This window comes from Bufo gargarizans, chromosome 7 (genome assembly GCF_014858855.1).
Source record: "Bufo gargarizans isolate SCDJY-AF-19 chromosome 7, ASM1485885v1, whole genome shotgun sequence".
NCBI classification, from domain to species: Eukaryota; Metazoa; Chordata; class Amphibia; order Anura; family Bufonidae; genus Bufo; species Bufo gargarizans.
This window is the reverse complement of record NC_058086.1, coordinates 3,647,558-3,671,464: the sequence shown is the minus strand read 5'-3', so window position 1 is coordinate 3,671,464 and position 23,907 is coordinate 3,647,558. Positions and strand designations below refer to the sequence as shown.

Sequence of the window (23,907 nt, the reverse complement as noted above, 5' to 3'; positions counted from 1 at the left end):
TATTTCTGATGTTCACTTTTGGGGGTCTGATCCCCTCTGCAATGCATTACAATACATTTGTATTGTAATGCAATGCCTGTTCGTGTACTACAGTGAGTAGTACACAGACAGGTTGCCTAGGAGACCCAGCCTGAGGCTGGATCTCCTCGGCTCCCGTAGAAGGCAGGTCCCGATGCCGTGCAAGGCATTGGGCAGCCTCTGCACGGCATTGGGCTGCTTTCTGAGACATAGAGTCCCCACCACATCAGCGCTGGGACTTGATGCGCTCACTCAAACACAAACCCCTTCTATGCCGCGGTCAGTGGCATAGAAGTGGTTAATCCGCAGCCATCGACAATACAGGGGGGCGGTCACAGGACCCCCTCCCCCCCCCCCCCCCCCGGCATTGACCTACCCAGGATGCTTGCTGATTGATTTCAGCAGGCACCCAGTTCCGATCACTGCCCGTACAGGTATGCCCTGTGTCCTTAAGTACCTCCCTATGTCCCCAAGAGGTTAAGGACCCTTACATTTGGACGTGACTTAAGGACAAGTGACGTACATGTACCGCAGGCTAATCGGGCGGGTGCAGGAGCTGCGCCCGCCCGATCAGCGGCATGGGTCACTGCTGCATATGCCGGCATTGGTGAAGATACCAATACCGGTGTATTAACCCGTTGTATGCCACAGTCAAAGCTGACTGCGGCATGCAGAGGGTTTGTGGAGGGTTACGGGTGTCCTCAGCATCTCCATCGGGTACCCGCGCTGCAGTGGCAGGGACGTGATGGCAGAGAAGGCAAGCCCGATGTCTTCCATAGGCATCGGGGCTTGCCTCCTATGGAAGCCTGTGAGATCCAGCCCTTAGGCTGGGTTTCACAGGCAGGCTGTCAGCATAAGGCCGAATGCACTCGCGTGTTCCGCGGCCGAGAGCGGTCCGTGGTGTCCCGGGCTGGATTCCTGTTCAGAGCAGGAGCGCACGGCGTCATTGGTTGCTATGACGCCGTGCGCTTTATGCCGCCGCTGCTGTACAGTAATGCACTCGAATATTGTATTACTGTACAGCAGCGGCAGCATGAAGAGCACGGCGTCATTGGTTGCTATGCTCTGAACAGGAATCCAGCCCAGCACACCCCGGACCGCTCTCGGCCGCGGAACACGGCCGTGTGCATTCAGCCTAAAAGCTAACAGCCAATGCATTACAATACGGGTTGTATTGTAATGCATTGCAAAGGGGATCAAACCCCAGAAGTTGAAGTCCCATAGTTTGACAAAAATAAGTAAAAAAAAAAAAAAAGTTAAAAAAGTGTTTTTCATAATAAAAAAATACCACCCGCTCTATAAATATATCACATTATCCACCTCCTTACTTGAATGCCGTAGAAAAAAATAAAATAAAAACTGTGCTAAAACAAAAAAATGTTTGTCACCTTACATACCTAAAAGTGCAGCACCAAGCAATCAAAAAGGCGTATGCCCCCCAAAATAGTACCCATTAAACAGTCTCATCCCGCAGTCTAAATCTCATCCCGCAAAAAATGAGACCATACATAAAACAATCGGGAAAGAATAAAAAAACTTTGGCTCTCAGAATATGGTGACGCTGTTGTGTAAAACTTAAATAAATAAATAAAAAGTATACATATTAGGTATCGCTGCATCCGTAAGAACCTGTTGTGCAAAAATATCACATGAACTAACCCCTCAGTTAACCACCGTAATTTTTTTAAAAATAAAAACGTTGTTAAAAAAAGCAATTTTTTTTGTCACCTTACATCACAAAAAGTGTAATACCAAGCGATTAAAGACTCATGCCCCCTAAAATAGTACCAATCAAACTGTCATCTCATCCCGCAAAAAATGAGCTTGTACATAAGACAACCGCCAAAAAATAAATAAATAAACTACGGCACTCAGAATATTGAGACGCGAAAACATGATTTTCTTTTATTGTGCAAAATGTAAATAAATAAAAAAGTATACATATTAGGTGTCGCTGGGTCCGTTACAACCTGCTGTATAAAAATATCACATAAACTAACCCCTCGGGTGTGCACCGTAAAAAAATATAAATAAAAACGGTGTAAAAAAAAAATGCTATTTTTTTGTCACCTTACATCACAAAAAGTGTAAGGCTACTTTCACACTAGTGTTAATATTTTCCGGTATTGAGATCCGTCATAGGGGCTCAATACCAGAAAAAAAGCTTCACTTTTGTCCCCATTCATTGTCAATAGGGACAAAACTGAACAGAACTGAATGCTCCAAAATGCATTCCGTTCCGTTTAGTTGCGTTCCCATAAAGGAGAGAAAACCGCAGCATGTTGTAGTTTGCTTTCCATCCTAGGATGCGGAGCAAGACAGAACCGGCATGACCCCCAATGCAAGTCAATCGGGACGGATCAGTTTTCCCTGCCACAATCTGCCACAATAGAAAACTGATCCGTCCTCCATACAACGGATGCAGATGGTTGTATTATCAGTAACTGAAGCGTTTTTGCTGAACCCTGCCTGATCCAGTGAAAGTAGCATTATACCAAGCGATCAAAAAGTAATATGCACCCCAAAATCATACTAATCAAACAGTCATCTCATCCCGCAAAAAATGAGACCATAACTACTACCCATAGTTTCCAAAATGGGGTCACTTTTTGGGAGTTTCTACTCTAGGGGTGCATCAGGGGGGTCTTCCTTTGTGACATGGCAACTTAAAAGTATCCCAGTGAAATCTGCCCTACAAAAACCAAAATGGCGATCCTATTCTTCTACGCCCTACCGTGTGCCCGTACAGCAGTGTACGACCACATATGGGGTGTTTCTGTAAACTACAGAATCAGGGTAATAAATATTGAGTTTTGTTTGGCTGTTAACCCTTACCTTGTTGCTGGAACAAATGGATTAAAATGGATTAAAATGGAAACTCATTTCGTCTCCATTTTCTTTTAATTCTTGTGGAACGCCTAAAGGGTTAACAAAGCTTGTAAAATCAGTTTTGAGTAACTTGAGGGGTGAAGTTTCTAAAATGGGGCTATTTATGGGTGGTTTCTATTATGTAAGCCCCACAAAGTGACTTCAGACCTGAACTGGTCCTTAAAAATTGGGTTTAGGAAATTTTCTTAAAAGTTTTAAGATTTGCTTGTAAACTAGAAGTTTAGAAGCAAATCCTAAAAAATCTGTCCCAAAAAAAAAGAAAATGTAATTTACAAAATGAGCATGAAGTAGACATATGGGAAATGTAAAGTAATAACTATTTTAGGAGGCATCACACTATCTGTTTTGAAAGCAGAGAAATTGACATTTTAAAAAGAAAATGTGGTAAAAAATTTTTTATTTTTTATAAATAACAATTTTATATTTTGACTCCTATTTACCACTGTCATGAAGTACAATATGTGAAAACAATCTCAGAATGGCTTGGGTAGGTAAAACTGTTTTAAAGTTATCACCACAAGTGACACATGTCAAATTTGCAAAAAATGGCTTGGTCCTTAAGATGAAAAATTACAGGGTCCTGAATGGGTTAAAAGAAGAGTTAACACTGGAAACATTGAGTCTTTGCATAACTTGATGTGCTTGTCAATAAAATTTACAGGGAACCTGTCATCAACTTTATGCTGCCCATACTAACGGCAGAATAAAGTAGCGAAAGGTGTGTTGATTTCAGCGGTCTGTCATTTATAAGTTAAAAATCATTGCAGACTGGGCCTGGAAAAGAGTCCCGGCCACCTGAGAAGAGTCATGGTTATTCATGAATTCCTGCTCTCCCGCCCACCTGCTGATGACTGACAGTCTTCTACCTAGTTTTCTCCCTTTGTCTCTAGGAGAGAACTGCCAACCATCAGCAGATGGTCGGGGAGAGGAAGAGATTATGAATAACCAGGACTCTTCTCCGGTAGATTTGACTCTTTTTGAGGCCTGGGCTGCAATGGTTATGATGCTGGTTCTCGGCAGCCACTTACTTTTAGCTCATGAGTGACACACCGCTGAAATCAGCATTTCTGTCACTAATTTAATCTAAAAACACTGAGGCAACAAACTTTTTGAAAACCAAATTTTGTGTCAGTCTCAAAACATTTGGTCATAACTATATATTCCTTTTCAAGAAACTAGTAATCGAAGGCTAATCTAAATTACAGATGATTATATAACTAATGTTTTCCCAATAGAATAGTTGCTTTAAGTCACTTCTAGCCTATTGGAAGTAATAGAAATATACAATGATGACCACCCGAGGTTGGTCTACTCACAGAAATTTGCCAGTATGCATAGTATGTGGTGGAATTGAAAATCTGAAGACTACTCAATACAAAGTCTATAATTGCTTCTCCAGCAGCAGTTAAGGCTCTATTACACTGGCAGATAGAGCAGACGAAAGTCGGAAGGGAAGAGGTCACTCCCGTCACTCACCTGCTTCCTAGAGGACGACACTGCTGCTCTTATATGCAGTGATCTCCTCCTCAGTGTACGGATAATGCATCGCTAGAACCTGTACTGTCTCATTGTTTGCCAGCAGCAGAGCGCCTATTACACAGCACGATCTGCCACCAGCAAACCAGGATTTTTTTAACATGTAAAAAGATCTTGATTACCTGATGACCGAGCATTTGCTCGTTAATCGGGTAATCGGAGGCAGGATTACACTGCCAGATGATCGCTATTGAGCATTCATACGAACACTTGTTAGCGATTATTTTAGCAATAATCTGCCCTTGTAATAGGGCCTTTAGTCTTCCTCCTTCTGAAGGTCCAACTGGGTTTTAACAGTTGGGGGAGGGGTGTCTGTGCACAGTCTGACATCGGCAGCACTATTTAGTGTCATACTGTGCAAGGACACCCCCCAACTAGTAACACCCATCCAGACCTTCATTAAAAACTGCTAGTAATTCATATATACATTCTAGGAGGAATAATAAAGGAATGGTACATGACAGTTATAACAATATATGGTCAAAAATTGTTATTAAAAGGGGATGCAAGTAGTTATTAATAAACATATCAAAAGAGATGGCAGGTGGCCATATCATTATACACTAATGGAAAGGATCAGTCAAGTTGTATTTTTATTGAAGACTCTTGTTTTCCCAGATACTTCTCTCAGTGGAAAGTAGATTAGACTTTAAGATAACATGTATGCAGTCAGGAGGATCAGGAGTTGACCACTGTCTGTAAAGTTATTAATGGCCTATAGTTATTAATGGCCTGTTGATTTAAAAAACAAAAGTTTATACAATTTTTTTTTTTTTTTTATTGCATTTAGTTTCCAATAATTTCCATTTGCTTTTAGTTACACTCAAAATGTGATCTGACTCATATTTGCAATTTATTCATTGTTTGAAATAATGGGAGTTTTGCATTTATTGGCAAATGTTTTTACAGGCATTACGGTGTTCTAAAGAAAGTGCTGAAGATTCTGTTGTTACTAATTTTCTTGGCACTGATGGCAACAGGTGGGTACCATGGAGGGATTCTTCTTTTTTGTTTTTAAAGAGTATAACAAAAACACCTAAAACCATGTACAAAGAGGGAAAACAAACTGCACTCCTGAAAATCGCTAATGGGTGGACAGATTGTAAATAAAGCCATAAGTATTGCTTGTAAGAGAGTACGGTATATTTTTGGTTGACACATCTATATTATAGGATAAAATTATTAATAATATCACATCTTCTGAATATAGTGAAATGAATGCAATTATTATAATATATAACTGCAGATGCTTATGTCGTTCACTAGCTTCTTTTACATCCTTTACCAGGAATGTGGTATTTCTATCCGTTTGGACTCCAAGACTTATTCGTTCCAAAGACAACTATTTCTGGGACGGAAAAGTCCACTAAAGATCAGGAAAGATCATTTCTGAGGAAAGTGGATCCAGAACCACAAAATGTGCCTCTGTTTCTGCAGGTTTGTGACCTAATAGTATAGTGTGCAATACTTGTACTTGAAGAGTACAGAAAAATACACTAATCACTAACTGAAAATATACAGCCATAACTTTATTTTCTCACCCATTTTCCTTGGGGGACACAGAAGACCTTGGGTATAGCTCGGCTCCCTAGGAGGCGTGACACTAAGTGAAAACTGTTAAGCCCCTCCTCCAGCAGCTATACCCTCAGCCTGGAGAGAGAGACTGCCAGTTTTTGCTTAGTGTCCAAGGAGGCAAGACACTCCCTGCTCGGCTGTTTTATCCTTGTTGTTTAAATTTAGATTTTTACTTTTTTCTTTTTCTTCCAGACCATCAGGGACAAGAGACGCAATAGACCTCTCTGTTTCTCCCGGGGTTGAGTTGCGCCAGTGCCGGTCCCCCGCACTGCTGCCTCCCCCACAGAAGGGAAGGTGGACCAGGGCAGCCCAGCTCCCCTGCATCCCGCCAGCGCAAGGGTCGCCCGCACGCCAAGTCCCTCTTCCAGCGTCCTGCCACTATGTTGCCAGTAGCTGAAGGGGTGACCCTGCTGGAACGGGCCGAGGGTGAAGACGGCTGATGGTGAGAGAGTGGCTTCTCCAGCCCTACGTCAACAAACCCCCTCCCCCGGTCTCCTGCGTGCCTGACCCCCATACTGGTCCCTGCCGGACCTAGGCTGGCCCCTGGGGTGCCGCAGGTGAACAGCCATTTTCTGGAATCATACACTCCAAAGGCTGTCTTCATATCCTAACCTCCATCAACTGAGCTATAATCATATTAGCTTTGTTTTATTTAGGGCTTTATCCCACCGCTCCTGAAGGCAGCTGCAGAATGCAACAGGGCCCGGAGGCCCGTACCTAGCTGCAGGACATGACGGAGGGGTTATGCTGGCGTCCCTGTCACGCCTCCTAGGGAGCTGCCTCTATCCTCACGGGCACCCGGTCTCAGGGGTCCCCCCCCCCCCCCCCCATAACCTTACCGGTGTGCTGCTCAGGGCCAGGGGCCCGCTCCTGACGGCTGAGGTGCAGGGCTCTCGTGGGTACCCGCGGCCCACATGGACTGAGTGATGCTCCAAAAGACCCCGGCCGACCGTCGGTGCATTCCGGTCACCACAAATTTTGACCCAGGCTTCGCTGCTTGCTGGGCCGCAATTCCGGCGCTCCTTCCCGGGCCCCCTGACTCTTCTGGCCTGCGGGGTGGGCACCCGCGGCTGGTATGTGCATGCGCCACTCCGGCTCCCTCCAGGTCCCGGCTGGTACCTCCTGGGTGCCGCAAAAATTTAGGCACCGTCTTCGTGGCCTACTAGGCCGCAAAATTCCGGCCTCGATTGGAGGTGGCGGGAACTTCTCCAGGCGCAAATTCTTCCTGCCTGGAGGTTCCGCCGCCCCCCAGGCCGGAATCCCTGTTAACCTTTTGGGTACCGGCCAGCTCCCATCTGGAGGAGACCCTAAGACGGCTGGCCCCCTTCCTGCCTCAGAGAGGCTGTGTTTAAAAAAAAAAAAAAAAAAGAGAAATAACAGAATTCTTGTTGGCTGTGCAGGACGCTGCAGCCTGATCTCAGTAGTGCTGGCCGTATGCATGCCCCCCTTCCATAGGCTGCATGTCGCGCTCCCTGGCCGCGGCGTGGCCAGGTGCATGTTCCCCTTCTGGGCGGACCCTTACCCTCTCCCGGGATACGGCGCTGGCCAGGTGCAGGCCACCTTTTCTATAGGCAGAATTCGTCACCCTCTCCAGTTACGGTGCTGGCCATGTGCATGGCCCCCCTTCCTAGGCTGAATATTGCACTCTCCCTGGCTGCGGGCTGGCCTTGTGCATGACCCCCTTCTGTAGGCGGAATACTGCACTCTCTCTGGATTCGCTGCCGGCCATATGCATGACCTCCTTCCATAGGCGGAATGCTGCACTCTCACTGGATTTGCTGCTGGCCATGTGCACGACCCCCTTCCATAAGCGGTATGCTGCGCTCTCACTGAATCCACTGCCTGCCATGTGCATGACCCCTCTTCCATGGGCGGTGTGCTGCACTCTCACTGGATTTGCTGTCGGCCATGGGCATGCCTCTTTTCCTTAGGCGGCATACATACATTCTCACTGACTTGCACTCTCACTGGATGCGATGCTGGCTATGTGCATGACCCCCCTTTCTGGGCGGAATACTGCACTCTCACCAGATACGTTGCTGGCCATGAACATTGCCCTCTTCCACGGGTGGAATGCTTGCACTCCCATTGGATACTGTGCTGGCCTTGTGCATGACCACCCCTCATTCCATGGGCGGAATTTTGTACACTCACGAGACTCATGGCTGTCCTTGTATTTGCTGTGCTGGACTCGTACATGTTCCCCTTCATTGGCAGAGTAGTTGCACTCTCACGGAATTCGGTGTTAGGGGGATTATTGCACAATCACTTAATGCTAGGATAACCCTGTGCATGTCCCCCTTTCACTAGGCGGACCTCCTGCGTTCCTGCTGGATACTGTGCGGCCATGTGCATGGTCCTCTTCTGGGCGAAATATAGTATGTCCTACTTCTCTGAAGTTGGTACTGGCGATGGGCATCACCCCCTTTTGGGGCGGGCCTTTGCACTCTTGTCGCCTGCAGTGTTTGCCAGGTACATTTCCCCCCTTTCTGGGCGGACTGCCTGCGTTCCATCGCATGCCGTACTAGTCTTGTGCATAACTCCCTTTCAGGCTGCACTTTGCACTTCCGTAGATACTGTGGGACTCTGTGGCTGGCCCCCTTCGCTGAGTGACTATTTTGCAGTGAGCGGACGTTCTTGTGCGCTCTGTGCGTTGTTTGGGCCGTGTATGCCTTCTCCTCCCGTAGGTGGGTTGGCCTTCTCACTGCTTCTGGGGCTGCTCGTACGTATGCCTCCCTTCCTCCTGCGACATATTTGTTTCTCTTGGGATACGATGCTTGCCGCAAGCCTTGCACTCTTCTCTGAAGAGATCATTCTGCTTCCACCTGACCCAGACGGGCTCTACTTGCTCTCTACTGCACTGAGCTAGGCGGTACTCGTTCTCGGGTTTGGATTGTATATTGCGGTTCCGTTGTGACGGTATCCGCCCTGTTTGTTGGCCCTTCCACCTAGGGAGTGTTTGTGGTTCCTAGATGCGTACCCATTTGTCCTCCTGTGGCATTGCTTTCCTGCGCAAGCGGTCACATGGACAAGAGTGCTGTCTGCAGTGCCCCTCGAATTCTGCGTTGGCTCTGGCGGGACTACGGTTCCCTCGCCTACTACCATTTCCTCCTCTTTGGATGCAGTGTGGTATGAGTCCTTCCTATGCGCTTCAGTTCTGCTCTGCTACCAGGTTCGGGCTGCTCTTCTCAGGAAGGTGCTCGATTATCCAGGTCCAGGGGACCTCCACTTTGGGTTCTTCAGGGTATTCGCCTTCTGCGAGGCAGTGAGCCGGGCGTCTCACAGAGTAGCGGGTGTTCTGCCTTTGAGCTGTCATACTATGACTTCCCTGTTGCCCACTCCTCCTTTCGGTTGGAGGGTGTTATGCCGGCCTCTGCTTTTTCTCGCCGGCTCTGTTTTGGCTCCCGCTCGGGGCATATCACTCTGATGTGGCTTCTGCCCCAGCCAGGCTTCAGAGGCTGTTCCTTCACTGCCCTCCCCTCTGGGGAGAGCATGGTTGTTCACTTGGATGGTTCTGGTGTTCCTTGTGGCCTCGTACCGTCTCCCTCGTTCACACTGGCTGTACTAGCTGTGCGCCCATTTACCGGGTCTACCGCCTTCTGTCCTCCCGCTTGGGTGCAGATTGCGTTTTCCATTCCAGGCGATGGTCCTGCTGTAGACTTACCATCTCGGTAACTTCGGAGGACTACCCTTCGGTCCAGATAGTCCTTAGATCTCCCACACCAGGACTATAGAACCCCTTCCTCTGGTGGCAACATCGACATGGACTTTAGCCTGTCTTGTCCTGGCATCTGTCGGATGCTGGGTGGACCCTTTCAGTTCCTTCCGTCTGTCCTTCTGCTCCCCCACTCCGGGTGGGTACGGGACGACGTTGCTCGGGGTCGACTGGACCAGTTTTGCCGGACTCTTCTGACCGTGTTACTGGTCTGCGCCTGATCACATTGGGTTTTTTCCCTGCTTGCCCAGGCGATTCCAGCGGGCACGCTAGTGTTCGCTCCCGGCCATGCTTCATCCAGGATCTATTATCGGACTTAGAGTTCTTACCTGGGGTGCTGTGGGAAGCTGGGCATTTCCCAACTCTGCCTTCTCTCCCCATAGTTGTGTCCTTCTCCAGTCCGACCTGGGACTGGGACTCTGTTCCTTGAAGGGTCAAGTGTCGGCGCTGTCCATCATCTTCCAGCGTTCCTGGCCCCTCTTGGGCCTGTCAATACCTTCTTCCATGGAGTGGCTCATTGGTTCCTCTGTACCGTCCCCGGTACCGCCCTGGGAACTACATACTGAGCTCTCGGTGCTCCAAGCTTTCCTTTAGAACCGTTACAGAAGTTCTCTCTACTCCTTCTGTCCTGTACTGTTGTTTTTCTGTAGCCATCGTGTCTCTCAGATGGGTGTCTGAATGGCGGCCCTTCTTGTTCCGAGCCTTCTGTCCTTCCCCAGGACAGGGCTGTTCTTCATCCCGTCCCTTCCTTCCTTCTGAAGGTGGTATCTGCCTTTCATCTCAACGAGGCTATCGTCCTCCCCTTCCCACCCCCGGGAACGGACACTTCACCGATTGGACGTTGTTCGGGCCTTGCAGTTTTACTTGGAGATCACCGGCTTTTGTCGACGCTCGGACTCTTGTGTTTCCAGGAGGTCCGCGCAAAGGTTTGACGGCCTCCAGGGTGGCTTTCCCCCGCTTCATCAGAAGGCTATTGCTGAGGTTACCGCACCAGGGGAGGGTTCCACTTTCGGTGTCACCATTCATTTCACCAGAACGGTCGGTGCATCCTGTGCCACGTCCCAAGGTCTTCTGTGTCCCCCAAGGAAAATAGGCGAGAAAACGAGATTTTTGGATAACTTACCAGTAAAATCTCTTTCTCGCTCTCCCTTGGGGGACACAGCACCCACCCATTCATAGTTTTTTTTCTACGTGGTCTCCGGACTTGGTTTACCCCGTTGGGTAGTTGGCTTGTTGGTTCCTTGGTTCCACTTGTTGGACATTGCCTTTTCTCACTACTTGGACACGCAACTGGCAGTCTCTCTCTCCAGGCTGAGGGTATAGCTGTTGGAGGAGGGGCTTAACAGTTTTCACTTAGTGTCACGCCTCCTAGGGAGCTGAGCTATACCCAAGGAAGAGCGAGAAAGAGATTTTACTGGTAAGTTATACAAAAATCTCATTTTTTAAAGGGTTTCTGTCACCAGAATTAACCCTATTTAAGCTAGCTGACATTAGCGATGTGCTAATGTCAGCTGAATCTAACTAGCCTATTCCTACTTTTATCTATGCCCCCGTTACTCCAGAAATATTATAATATGCAAATTATCCTCTAGGTGCAGGGGGGGCGTTGCCCAAAACGGATCCGTTTTGGGCTGTTTGTGAGAGCCCTGAAATGGATCTCACAAGCGTCCCCATAAACACCAGTGTGAAAGTAGCCTAAACTAATAACACACAATCAGTTGTACTGTTCATGTCTTTTATTAAGCACACTAAATAAACATTCACAGAGCAGGCAGAAAAAGCAAGTGAACCCTTGAATTTAAAGGGATTCTCATTACAAGAGTGTATCTTGTATCCACAAGACAAGGGATAATTGTCTGACTGGTGGGGCCCCCACCAGTCATGAGAACGGGGTCTGTGTTTCCCCATTTGACTGGAGCGGTAGATATGCTTGCGTGTCCATCGCTCAATTTAACGGGATGGGACTGCTGGAGATAGTTCGGTACAAGCACCCAGTTATCTCTTGCAGACCCATAGTTGAATGGAGTAGTGGACGTGCATGCTTGTCTGCCACTCGAGTCAAACACAGACGTCCATTCTAAAACTCTACCAGTCAGACAATTATAAGTAAATTATAAGTTCTCGTAATGGGACAACCCCCATAATAACCTGTATCTAGAGTTGTCACGATACCAAAATTTTGATTCGATTTTGATGACATAAAAAGTATTGCGATACTCGATACCACACAAAAAAAATAAAACACCAAAAAAGCTGCGTGCATTCCGCATTTTATGCAACATCCGACCCATAATTGAACAGCCCTATCCTATTTTTGGGGGGGACAAGGTGACCAAAAAAAAAATTGCGAATCGCACAGTTTTAAAGAAAAAACAAACAAAAAAAAAACATTCTGTTACGGCGTTCACCGCATTGGAGATTTTTTAAAATACTTTAATAGTTTGGACTTTTCGGACTTGGCGATATGTTATATGTTTATTTATTTTTTGTTAAAAATTGTGTTTTAAAATTGGGAAAGGTGTGATTTATAGTTAATATTTTGTTGTGTTTTTTTTTGGTTTTTTTTACTTTTTATTTAACATCATACACTAAACAAAAGACCACTGCTGCCCTAAACAGCGGCCACTTGACGCTGCCATAAACAGCGGCCGCCTGACGCTGCCATAAACAGCGGCCGCCTGACGCTGCCATAAACAGGGCCCGCCTGACGCTGCCATAAACAGGGCCCGCCTGACGCTGCCATAAACAGGGCCCGCCTGACGCTGCCATAAACAGGGCCCGTCTGACGCTGCCATAAACAGGGCCCGCCTGACGCTGCCATAAACAGGGCCCGACCTCTGTGACAGAAAGCTGCGATCAGCGGCAGTGCCGCACCTGAGGGGTTAGCTGACGCTGATCAAAGCGCCTTGTCATAAAGGCTGGATGCCGGATATGTGATTCTGCTGCCGGCATCCGCCTCCTGTATTTGTATTGATGGGTTACTTATCTTAATTGGTGGCACAGTGGCCACAGCCCCTCCCCTCCTCCGTCCCTCCCTCCTCTGATTGGTGGCAGCAGCAGCACAGGGGGAGGGAGAGACTGCTTCCTTCTCCCCTGTGCTGCTGAGGGCACATGGTGCGCTCTCAGAGCACCGCGTGCCATGTTCTGTGATACTAGGCTGCACAGTCTAGTATCGGTAAAAGGCAAATCCCGGTATCGAATCGATACCAGTACGAAAGTATCGATTTGGGTATTGATAATTCGATACCCGGTCAACCCTAGTTGTATCTTGCAAAGAACAAGCTGTATGTCAACACGATTCAGAAACACAGCCATCTTTTCTGGCAAAATGGAAAGCTGTTCTGTGGTCAGATCAATCAACATTTAAAATTCTTGTTGGAAACCACGGGCGCCGTGTCCTGCGGACTGAAGAAGAAAAAGACCATCCATTCAAAGTGCAGTGATCGCTCTGAGATTCTTGCAGAACGGCTCCCATTTATGATATTCAGATATTGAGGACCTGTCCTAAAGAAGGTTATCAATATCAGGAGCCTGAACAACCCCTTTCAGGTATCTTTCTTTTTAGTGCTTTCAACATGGAATGTCACTGCTATATTTAATTTAGTTCTATAGTTATTTAGTTCAGTGACAGTCTATGGATCATGTCATGCAATGGATTGTGCTGCTTATCTGTGTATGTCACAATAACACCAGATTGATGGCTTCTCTATATAAACCTCCCTGCACTCCATGCAAGGGAACTCCTCTAAGACACCAGTACTACATTCAGAAAGGGGTGTCTTCATGTGACAACCCCTTTGTGTTAAATGGTATTTGTACTTTATTTCCCAAACTAGGATTTTGTTGTAAGGAACATTTTATAATGTTTTTTTTTTTTCTTTTTCTTTTCTCTTGTGCTCTGAAGAACGAATTAGTGTCTCGCATGGAATCGCTAGAAAAGAGATTTCAAGGTCTTGAAAATGCACAGAAATTGCTGAAGCATGATGAAAAAAGTTCAAAAACAATCAGTGGGCTCAGTCGTGATGAGGCGATCCAGGTCTTCAGAGAGTTGTCTACCTCCAAAGAGGCTGCATTGAAGGAAGTGATCATGCAAGAAGGTGCAGCCAGAACAAAGGTAAAGCGTAAAATAAAAGTGATTTCCACTGACATGCAATCACAGCAGTATACTGTGCTCTGAATGGATTTGTTATGGTATATATTCTAGATGGAACTGAAAGCAGTAAAAGAAAAGCAAGAGCATGGTCTTCAGGACATTCATCAAAAAATAAATCACATGTCCAAGGTAAGTAACACACTGTAATAGAATGATGCCTGTGTAGAATAAAACTCCTTTAATCTGGCGGTACAGAAATGCTGCTAAAGGGGCATGTAACAATAACAGTCTCATGTTGGAGTAACAGGAATTTACATTATCGTCCCCTTTGGTGGTTCCATTTTATCCCTTACAGTGGTTGTAATGTAATGATGAATTATTGAAATTTTACTTGATATCTTTTGTATTTTGTTTGCTGCATTTATTTTACATCTATTTAACCGCTTTCACTGCTTTCATGCATATATGAGGGTGTTTAAAGATGGCGCTTGCTTAGCTCCTGGTTAGCCAGTGGGTTACATGGCACTTACTTAGCTCCTAGTTAGCCAGTGGGTTACATGGCGCTTATTTAGCTCCTGGTTAGCCAGTGGGTTACAGAGGTTACACAGCTGATACCCGTGGGCAGTGTCCATGATTAGAGATCACAGACACTTAACCTCTCAGATGTCATAGTCAATGGCATCTGAGCAGTTAGGGCTCATGCACACAAGCATGCTAGCCAGGCCCGTATTGAGACCTGCAAACAGCAGGTCCTCAGTGTAGGGCACCGGCCGTGTGTGCACCGTATCATGTATCATCCATTTACTCTTTGCGGTGCGGAACTTAGTGGAAGCCCATGAAAGCATTACGGATTGCTTCCGTGTGTTTTCTGTCCATGCCTCCGCACCCTGCGGACAGTCGGATGTGGATCACAGACCCCATTCAAGTGAATGGGTCTGCAGACGGTGGGCACGCAGTCGGTGTCTGTGCATTGTGGACCTCAATTTGCAGCATGAGTCTGGCTGGCACGCGTTCGTGTGCATGAGCCCTTAGAGGTCATCAATATCTGGAGCCCTTTAACCACTGACTGGCTGCCCTTTGACTGTGTACCTCTGGGTGGTCGGCATATATATCTACACGGACGCTTTAAAACACTTGATTAGCATGCAGCTGCGAGAACAGAGAGTCTGCTGCTGTCAGTAATAGCAGGGCTCCCAATAGAGAAGGCAGGGATGTTATTTTTTACTGTCCCTGTCTTACAGATTGCTCAATACATAGAAATTAAGAAGCAGTTATGCCTCTTCCTGCTACAGTCCCAGCAGTCATGGGGCTGCTGGGAGTCTGCACCAGTCTTAGAAGACCCAAATCAGCTCTGTAGTGTACATGGCTGTACAACCTATGTGGGGCTGTAGTCCCATCAATATATATCAATATAAAAAATTTTTAAGTTAAATGTCCCTCAAATGTCTCATATGATATTATGGGGACACAAAGTGAAAAATAAAATTTACACAGTAAAAAAAAAAAGCCATAGAATTATAGCATCTAGCCTCATCCCCATCAAGCATAGCCCATACATCCCATATATCCAAACAGCCAGTATGGAAAGGAGAAATAATAACAAAAAAAATATTCTAGTTGTACATTTCTCGCCCAATTTCCTTGGGGGACACAGAAGACCTTGGGTATAGCTCATCTCCCTAGGAGGCGTGACACTAAGTGAAAACTGTTAAGCCCCTCCTCCACAGCTATACCCTCAGCCTGGAGAGAGAGACTGCCAGTTTTTGCTTAGTGTCCAAGGAGGCAAGACACTCCCTGCTACTGCAGGGCTGTTTTCTCCTTGTTTAAATTTTGATTTTTACTTTTCTTTTCTTTTTGTTCCAGATCATCAGGGACAACAGAGACGCACTAGACCTCTCTGTTTCTCCCGGGGTTGAGCTGCACCAGTGCCGGTCACCCGCTCTGCTGCCTCCCCCACAGAAGGCAAGGTGGATCAGGGCAGCCCAGCTCCCCTACATCCCGCCAGCGCAAGGGTCGCCCACACGCCAAGTCCCTCTTCCAGCGTCCTGCCACTACGGTGCCAGTAGCTGAAGGGGCGACCCTGCTGGAATGGACCGAGGGTGAAGACGGCTGTGGTAAGAGAGTGGCTTCTCCAGCCCTACGTCCCCCACCCCCCACCCAATGGTCTCCTGCGTGCCTGGCCCCCATACTGGGCCTCTGGACCCTTCTGTCACTACTGAACCTAGGCTGGCCCCTGGGGTGCTGCAGGGCGACATTCTACTCCCTGCTCCCTCTCCTCCTCCGGGAGGTCCGCGCTAAGGTTCTTCCTGGCCTTCATGGGACATTGCAGCCCCCACGCTAGCTGCAGAATGCTGCAAATAGGCAGCCACATCGCCTCCCTTTACCTATCAGCGTCCCTCCTGGGAACGCTGTACTCTCATCTGCACAGGCACCCAGTCTCGGGGTCCCACCATCCCCTTACCGATAGCGCTCCTTCCCGGCCTGCTGGGCCGCACCTCCAGCGCTCCTTCCCGGCCTGCTGGGCCGCACCTCCAGCGCTCCTTCCCGGCCTGCTGGGCCGCACCTCCAGCGCTCCTTCCCGGCCTGCTGGGCCGCACCTCCAGCGCTCCTTCCGGCCTGCTGGGCCGCACCTCCGGCGCTCCTTCGGCCCCCGACTGTTCTGGCCTGCGGGGTAGACTCCCGCGGCCGGCGTTTGGCCTGAGCACGATGCTCCACCGTTTCCGGCCGGCCGTCCACGAATTCGGTCGGCCGGGCGCCGCAAATTTTGGCCCAGGCTTCGGGCCTACTGGGCCGCATTCCGTCGCTCCACCCGGGCTCCCTGACTCGCCGGTCCGCGGGGTGGCTTCCGCGGCCGGTATGCACAGGCAGTCCACTCCGGTTTCCTGTGCGGCCCCGGTCAGCCGGGTGCCGCAAAAAATTTAGGCCCCGGCTTCACGGCCTACTAGGCCGCAAACTTCCGGCCTCTGTTGGAGGGGGCGGGAACTTCTCCAGGCGCGAATTCTTCCCGCCTGGAGGTTCCCCGCCCCCAGGGGATCGGCGCCGCCTCCTCCCCCCTCCCCAGGTCGGATGTCTGTTAACCCTTCGGGTACCGGCGGCTCCCGATGGGCCTGTATGGCTGCGCCCCCCGTTTTTTCCCCTACTTCTCTAAGATGCTGGGCACCTGTATGGTGGCCCCTCTTTCTGCCTCAGAGAGGCTGTTTTATTTAGAATTAAATAAAATGGATAACTAACGGATTTCTGGTGCGCGGCCATGTGCATGAGACGCTGCAGCCTTATCTCAGTAGTGCTGCTGTATGCATGCTCCTTCCGTAAGCGGCATGGTGTCGCACTCCCCGGCTGGTGCATGTTTCCCTTCTTGGGATACTGCACTCTCTCGGGCTGCGGGCTTGCATGGTGCATGGTCCCCTGCTTAGGTGGAATACTGCAATCTCACCGAATACGGTGCTGGCCATGTGCACAGGAACGCTGCACTCACTGGATTCGCTGCAGGCCATGTGCACATCCCCCTTCCATAGGCGGAATGCTGCACTCACTGCCAGTCTTGTGCATGTCCGCCTTCCATAGATGGAATCTGCACTCTCACCAGTTACGGTGCTGGTCTGGTGCACGACCCCCTCCCATAGGGGAACGCTGCATTTTCACTGGATTCGCTACCGGCCATGTGCGTGATCCCCTTCCATAGGCGAAACGCTGCACACTCTGGATTTGATGCCGGCCATGTGCATGACCCCCTTCCATAGGCGGAATGCTGCACTCACTGGATTTGATGCCGGCCATGTGCATGACCCCCTTCCATAGGCGGAATGCTGCGTTCACTGGATTCGCTGCCGGTCTTGTGCATGACCCCCTTCCATAGGCGGAATGCTGCACTCACTGGATTCGCTGCCGGTCTTGTGCATGACCCCCTTCCATAGGCGGAATGCTGCATTCGCTGCCGGTCTTGTGCATGACCCCCTTCCATAGGCGGAATACTGCACTTCATCGGTTATGGTGCTGGGCATGTGCACGGCCTCCTTCCATAGGGAAAAGCTGCACTCACACTGGATTCGTTGCCGGCCAGAAAGCACTTTCCGTAGGCGAAATTCTGCACTCTCACTGGATTTGCTGCCGGCCATGTGCATAACCCCCTTCCATAGGCGGTATGCTGCATTCTCATTGGGTTCGCCGCCGGCCTTGGGCATGCCTTCTTCCCTCAGGCGCCATGCATACACCCTCACTGACTGGAGTCGTTCTCTCGCCGGTATGTTGCTGGCCGTGTGCATGACCCCCTTCCATGGTGGGGTGCTTGCTACTCACTGAATCCGCTGCCGGCCATATACATGTTCCCCCTTCCGTGGGCGGTGTACGGCGCTCTTACTGGATTCGCTGACGGCCATGGGCAGGTCTCCTTTCCTCAGGCAACATACACACACTCTCACTGGCTGTGTTTGTTCTCTCGCCAGTATGCTGCTGGCCAGGTGCATGACCCCCATCCATGGCGGGGTGCTCGCATTCTCGCTGGTTGCAATACTGGCCATGGGCAGGGCTCCCCCTTCTGGGCAGCATACTGCACTCTCACTAGATACGTTGCTGGCCTCTAAGATGGGTGGAGTACTGGCACTCCCATTGGATACGGTGCTGGCCTTGTGCGTGACCACCCCTCATTCCATGGGTGGACTTTTTGTACGCTCACAGGACTCACAACTGTCCTTGTATATGCTGTGCTGGACCTGTACTTGTCCCCATTCATTGGCGGAGTAGTTGTACTCTCACGAAATTCGGTGTTTGGTGGATTATTGCACTCACTTAATGCTAGGATAACCCTGTGCATGTCCCCATTTCACTAGGTGGACGTCCTGCTGGATGCTGTGTGGCCATGTGCATGGCCCTCTTCTGGGCGGGATGTGGTATGACCTACTTCTCTGAAGTAGGTACTGGTCTTGGGCATCACCCCCTTGTGGGGCGGGCTTTGCACGCTTGCTGTCTGCAATTTTTTGCCAAGTACATTTCCCTCTCTTCTGGGCGGACTGCTTGCGTTCCATCGCATGCCATACTAGTCTTGTGTATATCCCCCCTTCCGGTTGCACTTTGCACTTCCGTGGATTCTGTGGGACTCTGTGGCTGGCCCTCTTCGCTGAGTGACTATTTTGCAGTGGGCGGACGCTCTTGTGCACTCTGTGCGTTGTTGGGCCGTGTATGCCTTCTCCCTCCGTAGGTGGGTTGGCTTTCTCACTGCTTACGGGGCTGCTTGTACGTATGCCTCCATTCTTCCTGCGACATACCGTTTTTTCTCTTGGGATACGATGATTGCCGCCAGCCTGGCACTCTTCTCTGATGAGATCTTTCTGTTCACCTGACCTGGTCAGGCTCTATTTGCTCTCTACTGCAGCGAGCTGGGTGGTATCCATTCTCTGTTCGGAGGGTATATTGTGTTTCCGTTGTGACGGTCCACCATGTTCGTTGGCCCTTCCGCCTGGGGAGTGTTCGTGGTTCCTAGATGCGTACCCATTAGTTCCCCTGTGGCATTGCTTCCCAGCGCAAGCGGTCACATGATCGAGAGTGCTTTCTCCAGCATCCCTCGAAGTCTACGTTGGCTCTGGCGGGATTGCGGTTCCCTCGCCTATTGCCATTCCTCCTCTTGGATGCGTTTTGGTGTGAGTTCTTCCTGTTGCACCCTCCGTGCTTCAGTTTGTTTTGCTACCGGGTTCTAGCCGCTCTTTTCGAGCGGGTCGCCCAACTTCTCTTGGGTGCTCGATTACCCAGGTCCCAGGGACCTCCACTTTCGGTTCATTAGGGTATTCGCCTTCTGCGAATTGGTGAGCCGGACATCTCGGAGTAGCGGAGTTCTGCTTTTGAGCGGTCCTATGGCTTCCCTGTTGCCCACTCCTCCTTTCGGTTGGAGGGTGTCATCCGTCTTCTCTGCTGTTTTTTTCTCGACTGCTCTGTTTTGGCTTCCGCTGAGACGGTTTTACTCCGATGTGGCTTCTGCCCCAGCCAGGCTTCAGGGGCTGTTCCTTCGATGCCCTCCCCTCTGGGGAGAACATGGTTGTTCATATGGTTGGTTCCGGTGTTCCTTATGGCCTCATACTGTCTCCATTGTTCACACTGGCGGTACTAGCTGTGTGCCTGTTTACCGGGTTGCTGCATTCTGTCCTCCCGCTGGGTGCAGGTTATTTTTTCCATTTTGGGCAATGGTCCTGCTTGGACTTGCCTTCTCGGTAACCTGGCGGGACTACTTCTTCTGTCAAGATTGCCCTTCAAGTCCCCACTCTGGGACTGTAGAACACCTTCCTGTGGTGTATAATGACAGGGACTTTAGCCTGCCTTGTCCTGGCGTCTGTTGGATGCTGGCCGGGTCGCTTTCGGTTCCTTCCGTTTGTCCTTCTGCTCCCCCACTCCTGTGGATACGGGACGGCGTTGCTCGGGGGGCCGACGGGACCAGTTTTACCAACCTTTTTGCCCGTGCCACTGATCTGCGCCTGCTCGCATTGGGTTTCCTCCCGCCTGCCCAGACGAGTCTAGCGAGCACGCTAGTGTTCGCTCCCGGCCGTGCTTCGTCCAGGTTCGGTTGTCTGATTTCGGATCTTACCTGGGGTTCTTTAGGAAGCTGGGCATTCCCCCACTCGGCCTTTCTCTTCCCATGATTCTGTCTTCTCCAGTCTGGCCTGGTCCTGCGACTGGGACTCTGTTACTTGCAGTGTCTGCGGTTTTTTTTTTGCTTGGACTTCTCCGACTCTTGTCGACGCTCAGTCTCTTGTGTTCCGGGAGGTCCGCGCTAAGGTTGACTGCTCCTGGGTGCTTTCCTCCGCTTTAACCAAATGGCTGTTGCTGAGATTGCTGCATCAAAGTCAGGGGTTTGTTTTTGGTGTCACCGTTCATTTCACCGGAGCGGTTAGTGCCTCCGCGGCTGGAGGCATTGGGCTTCGGCCATGCCATTGTGCAAGGTGGCCACGGTCTTCCTAGCACTCCTTACCAGGTTCTCCAGAGTGCGTACTCTGGCTTCGGCTGCTGCCTTGGGCCGCCTGGTTTTGCAGGCGGCATTTCCTTGCTGCCTTCGGGTGCTTCGCCTTGGTGCTGTGGTCCCTCCCCTCTTGGACTGCTTTTGAACGTCCCAAGGTCTTCTGTGTCCCCCAAGGAAATTGGGCGAGAAAACGAGATTTTTGTATAACTTACCAGTAAAATCTCTTTCTCGCTCTTTCCTTGGGGGACACAGCACCCACCCATTCATTGGTTTTTTTCTGCACGGTTTCCGAGTTTTGTTTACCCGTTGGGTAGTTGGCTTGTTGTTTCCACTTGTTGGACTTTGCCTTTTCTCACTACTTGGACACGCAACTGGCAGTCTCTCTCTCCAGGCTGAGGGTATAGCTGTGGAGGAGGGGCTTAACAGTTTTCACTTAGTGTCACGCCTCCTAGGGAGATGAGCTATACCCAAGGTCTTCTGTGTCCCCCAAGGAAAGAGCGAGAAAGAGATTTTACTGGTAAGTTATACAAAAATCTCGTTTTTTCTATTAACAAAGAAATTCTCAAAATACTAAAATAAAAATGACATAAAAATAAAGCCCCACGTTTGACAGAAATAAGGTGCAAACATTTACATAACTCAACAGAAAAAAAAATGATTGCTTTCAGTCACATGTCCTTGCCTGGTCAGGAAGGGGGGTAAATGATCAGAAAGTAGTTATGGGAAGATATCACAAGCGCCACAGTATGCAACAATTTAGTATTGCAGTGTACAATTTAGTATTGCAGTATATTGTATAAGCATGTTCAAGTTCCCTAGGGAGCTAAAATTTAAAGTGAAAAAAACTTGAAAAAAAAAAGTTTTAAAAATTCTAAATTATTTTCTTATTTTTAGTAAAGTAGCCATAATTAGCATTAGAAAAATCCAAGCTATTAAAATATAAAAGTATTTATCCTGCACAGTGAAGTCCATAACGGAAAAAATTCTCAAATATCTGTTTTTGGTCACCCAACCTACTGAAAAAATGGAATAAAAAGGGATGAAAAGGTTATCTTTACCCCAAAACAAGTCTTCACACAGATGTTTAGATGGAAATATAAAAAGTTGGGTGTCAAAGAAAAACTTGTTTTCACTAGTAAAGCATCGGAAAAAGTACTGTATTTTTTGCTCTATAAGACATACTTTTTCTCCCAAAAGTGGGGGGGAAATGGCAGTGCACCTTGTGAAGCGAATACTTAATGAGCGCTTCCATTATGGAGTGACATCACGTCACAGTGCTGCTCTGCAGGAAGAGCGCACTGGATCTCCCGAGTAGCGATGCTGTTCGAAGCAGGAGAGGTAAGTTCTTTTATTTATTTTATGTCTGATCTGGGGTCTGATCTCATGAGGGCTGAGGATGTGATCAAGATTGAGGGTCTTATTTGAAGTATGATAAAGTTTAGGGATCTGATGAAAAATATTTTGTCTTATTTTCATCCTCTAAAACCCAGTTGAGTCTTATGATCAGAGGTATATTATGAAATATCATGGCACTTTAGGACTTAAAAGCTAGATAATCTGTACCCGAGTGCCGTGATATTTCATATTTTCATTACTTGTGGATTACCCTATCATTGAGCACCGGGATCCAACCACTGGAGTGGAGTGCCAACCATTTCCTTTTCTTCACCTTATGGTCAGATGTGTCTAAGGCTACTTTCACACTTGCATTGTTGTTTTCCGGTATTGAACTCCAGCAGGAGAAACAGGAAAAAAAACATTTGTTTGGTCCTCATGCATTCTGAATGGAAAGAGATCTTTTCAGGATGATTCAGGATGTCCTCCATTCCAGCAAAACCTCTGCAAGCTGCTGTTTTGTGTCCAGTCATAAAAACGGATCAGTCACTATAAACAATGTATGTCAATGGGGACAGATCAGTTTTTTAGGAGCCTAAAATACTGGATCCGTCACCCATTGACTATTGATTCACTTAGTGACTTATCAATTTTTTTCAGTTTTAGGGTACTTTCACACTAGCGGCAGGGGACTCCGGATCTGTCCTGCCGCTAGTTCACATGTGCCCCCGGACTGCCGTTCCATCGCCATTGACTATAATACCTTTAGTCCGGCCGCCTCTGCTGGATCTCAAAACCGGAATTAACAACACAAGTGAAAAATATGGTATATACATTTACATATGGTATATACATAGCTGTAATCGTACTGACCCAATAAAGGTAGCATGTTAGTTTTAGCGCACAGTGAACTACGTAGAAACAGAACCCAAAAAACAGAATTGTGGTTATTTTTTTCAATTTCCCTTTTTTCCCTCATTTCCCTTTTTTCAGTATATGATGTGGCTAATTAAAGAGGACCTTTCATCGGTCCAAACATTGTGAACTAAGTATCATGACATATACAGCGGCGCCCAGGGATCTCACTGCACTTACTATTATCCCTGGGCGCCGCTCCGATCTCCTGCTATGCCCTCCGGTATGTTCGGGGACTTGGTTATAGTAGGAGGAGACTGCCCTTGTTCTCCTGGGTGTCTCCTTCTCCCAGGCTGTAGCGCTGGCCAATCGCAGCGCACAGCTCACAGCCTGGGAGAAAAAAAAAAGCTCCCAGGCTGTGAGCTCTGCACTTCGATTGGCCAGTGCTACAGCCTGGGAGAAGGAGACACCCAGGAGAACAAGGGCGGTCTCCGCCTACTATAACCAAGTGACCGAACATACCGGAGGGCATAGCAGGAGAACGGAGCGGCGCCCAGGGATAATAGTAAGTGCAGTGAGATCCCTGGGCGCCGCTGTACAGATCATGATACTTAGTTCACAATATTTGGACTGATGAAAGGTCCTCTTTAATGGTGCCATTAAAAAAATACAACTAGCCCCACAGAACAAAAAACAGGCTCTTTGAAAGATGGGGAGGAAAAAGAAAAAGCCCAAAAATGAAAATTTGGGTTTAAGAGGTTTTCCATCGGGAAACAGTTACATGTCCTATTCAGGCAATTGAAGGAGAATCCTTTGGCTGAATCCTAACCAATCAAAAATTTTAAGACTTTTACATTCAGGATATCAAAGTTTGATTGATTAGGGGGTCCGACCTTCAAATCCTTGGTGAACAGCACTATGAAAGTGCTGAACCCCATTTTGTACAAAGAC

At 48.5% G+C, this 23,907-nt stretch overlaps 1 protein-coding gene across 2 annotated transcripts in view; it reads left to right on the top strand.

The window, feature by feature from the left end:
* SUN2 (Sad1 and UNC84 domain containing 2) overlaps nucleotides 1-23,907 on the top strand; it is a 98,541-nt gene that overhangs the window by 50,374 nt on the left and 24,260 nt on the right. For both annotated transcript variants that reach the window (XM_044301240.1, XM_044301238.1), the window contains 4 exons: nucleotides 5,353-5,423; nucleotides 5,732-5,880; nucleotides 13,638-13,847; nucleotides 13,938-14,015. In XM_044301240.1, coding sequence (XP_044157175.1) covers nucleotides 5,353-5,423; nucleotides 5,732-5,880; nucleotides 13,638-13,847; nucleotides 13,938-14,015 — 508 coding nt within the window. The remainder of the gene's footprint in view (nucleotides 1-5,352; nucleotides 5,424-5,731; nucleotides 5,881-13,637; nucleotides 13,848-13,937; nucleotides 14,016-23,907) is intronic.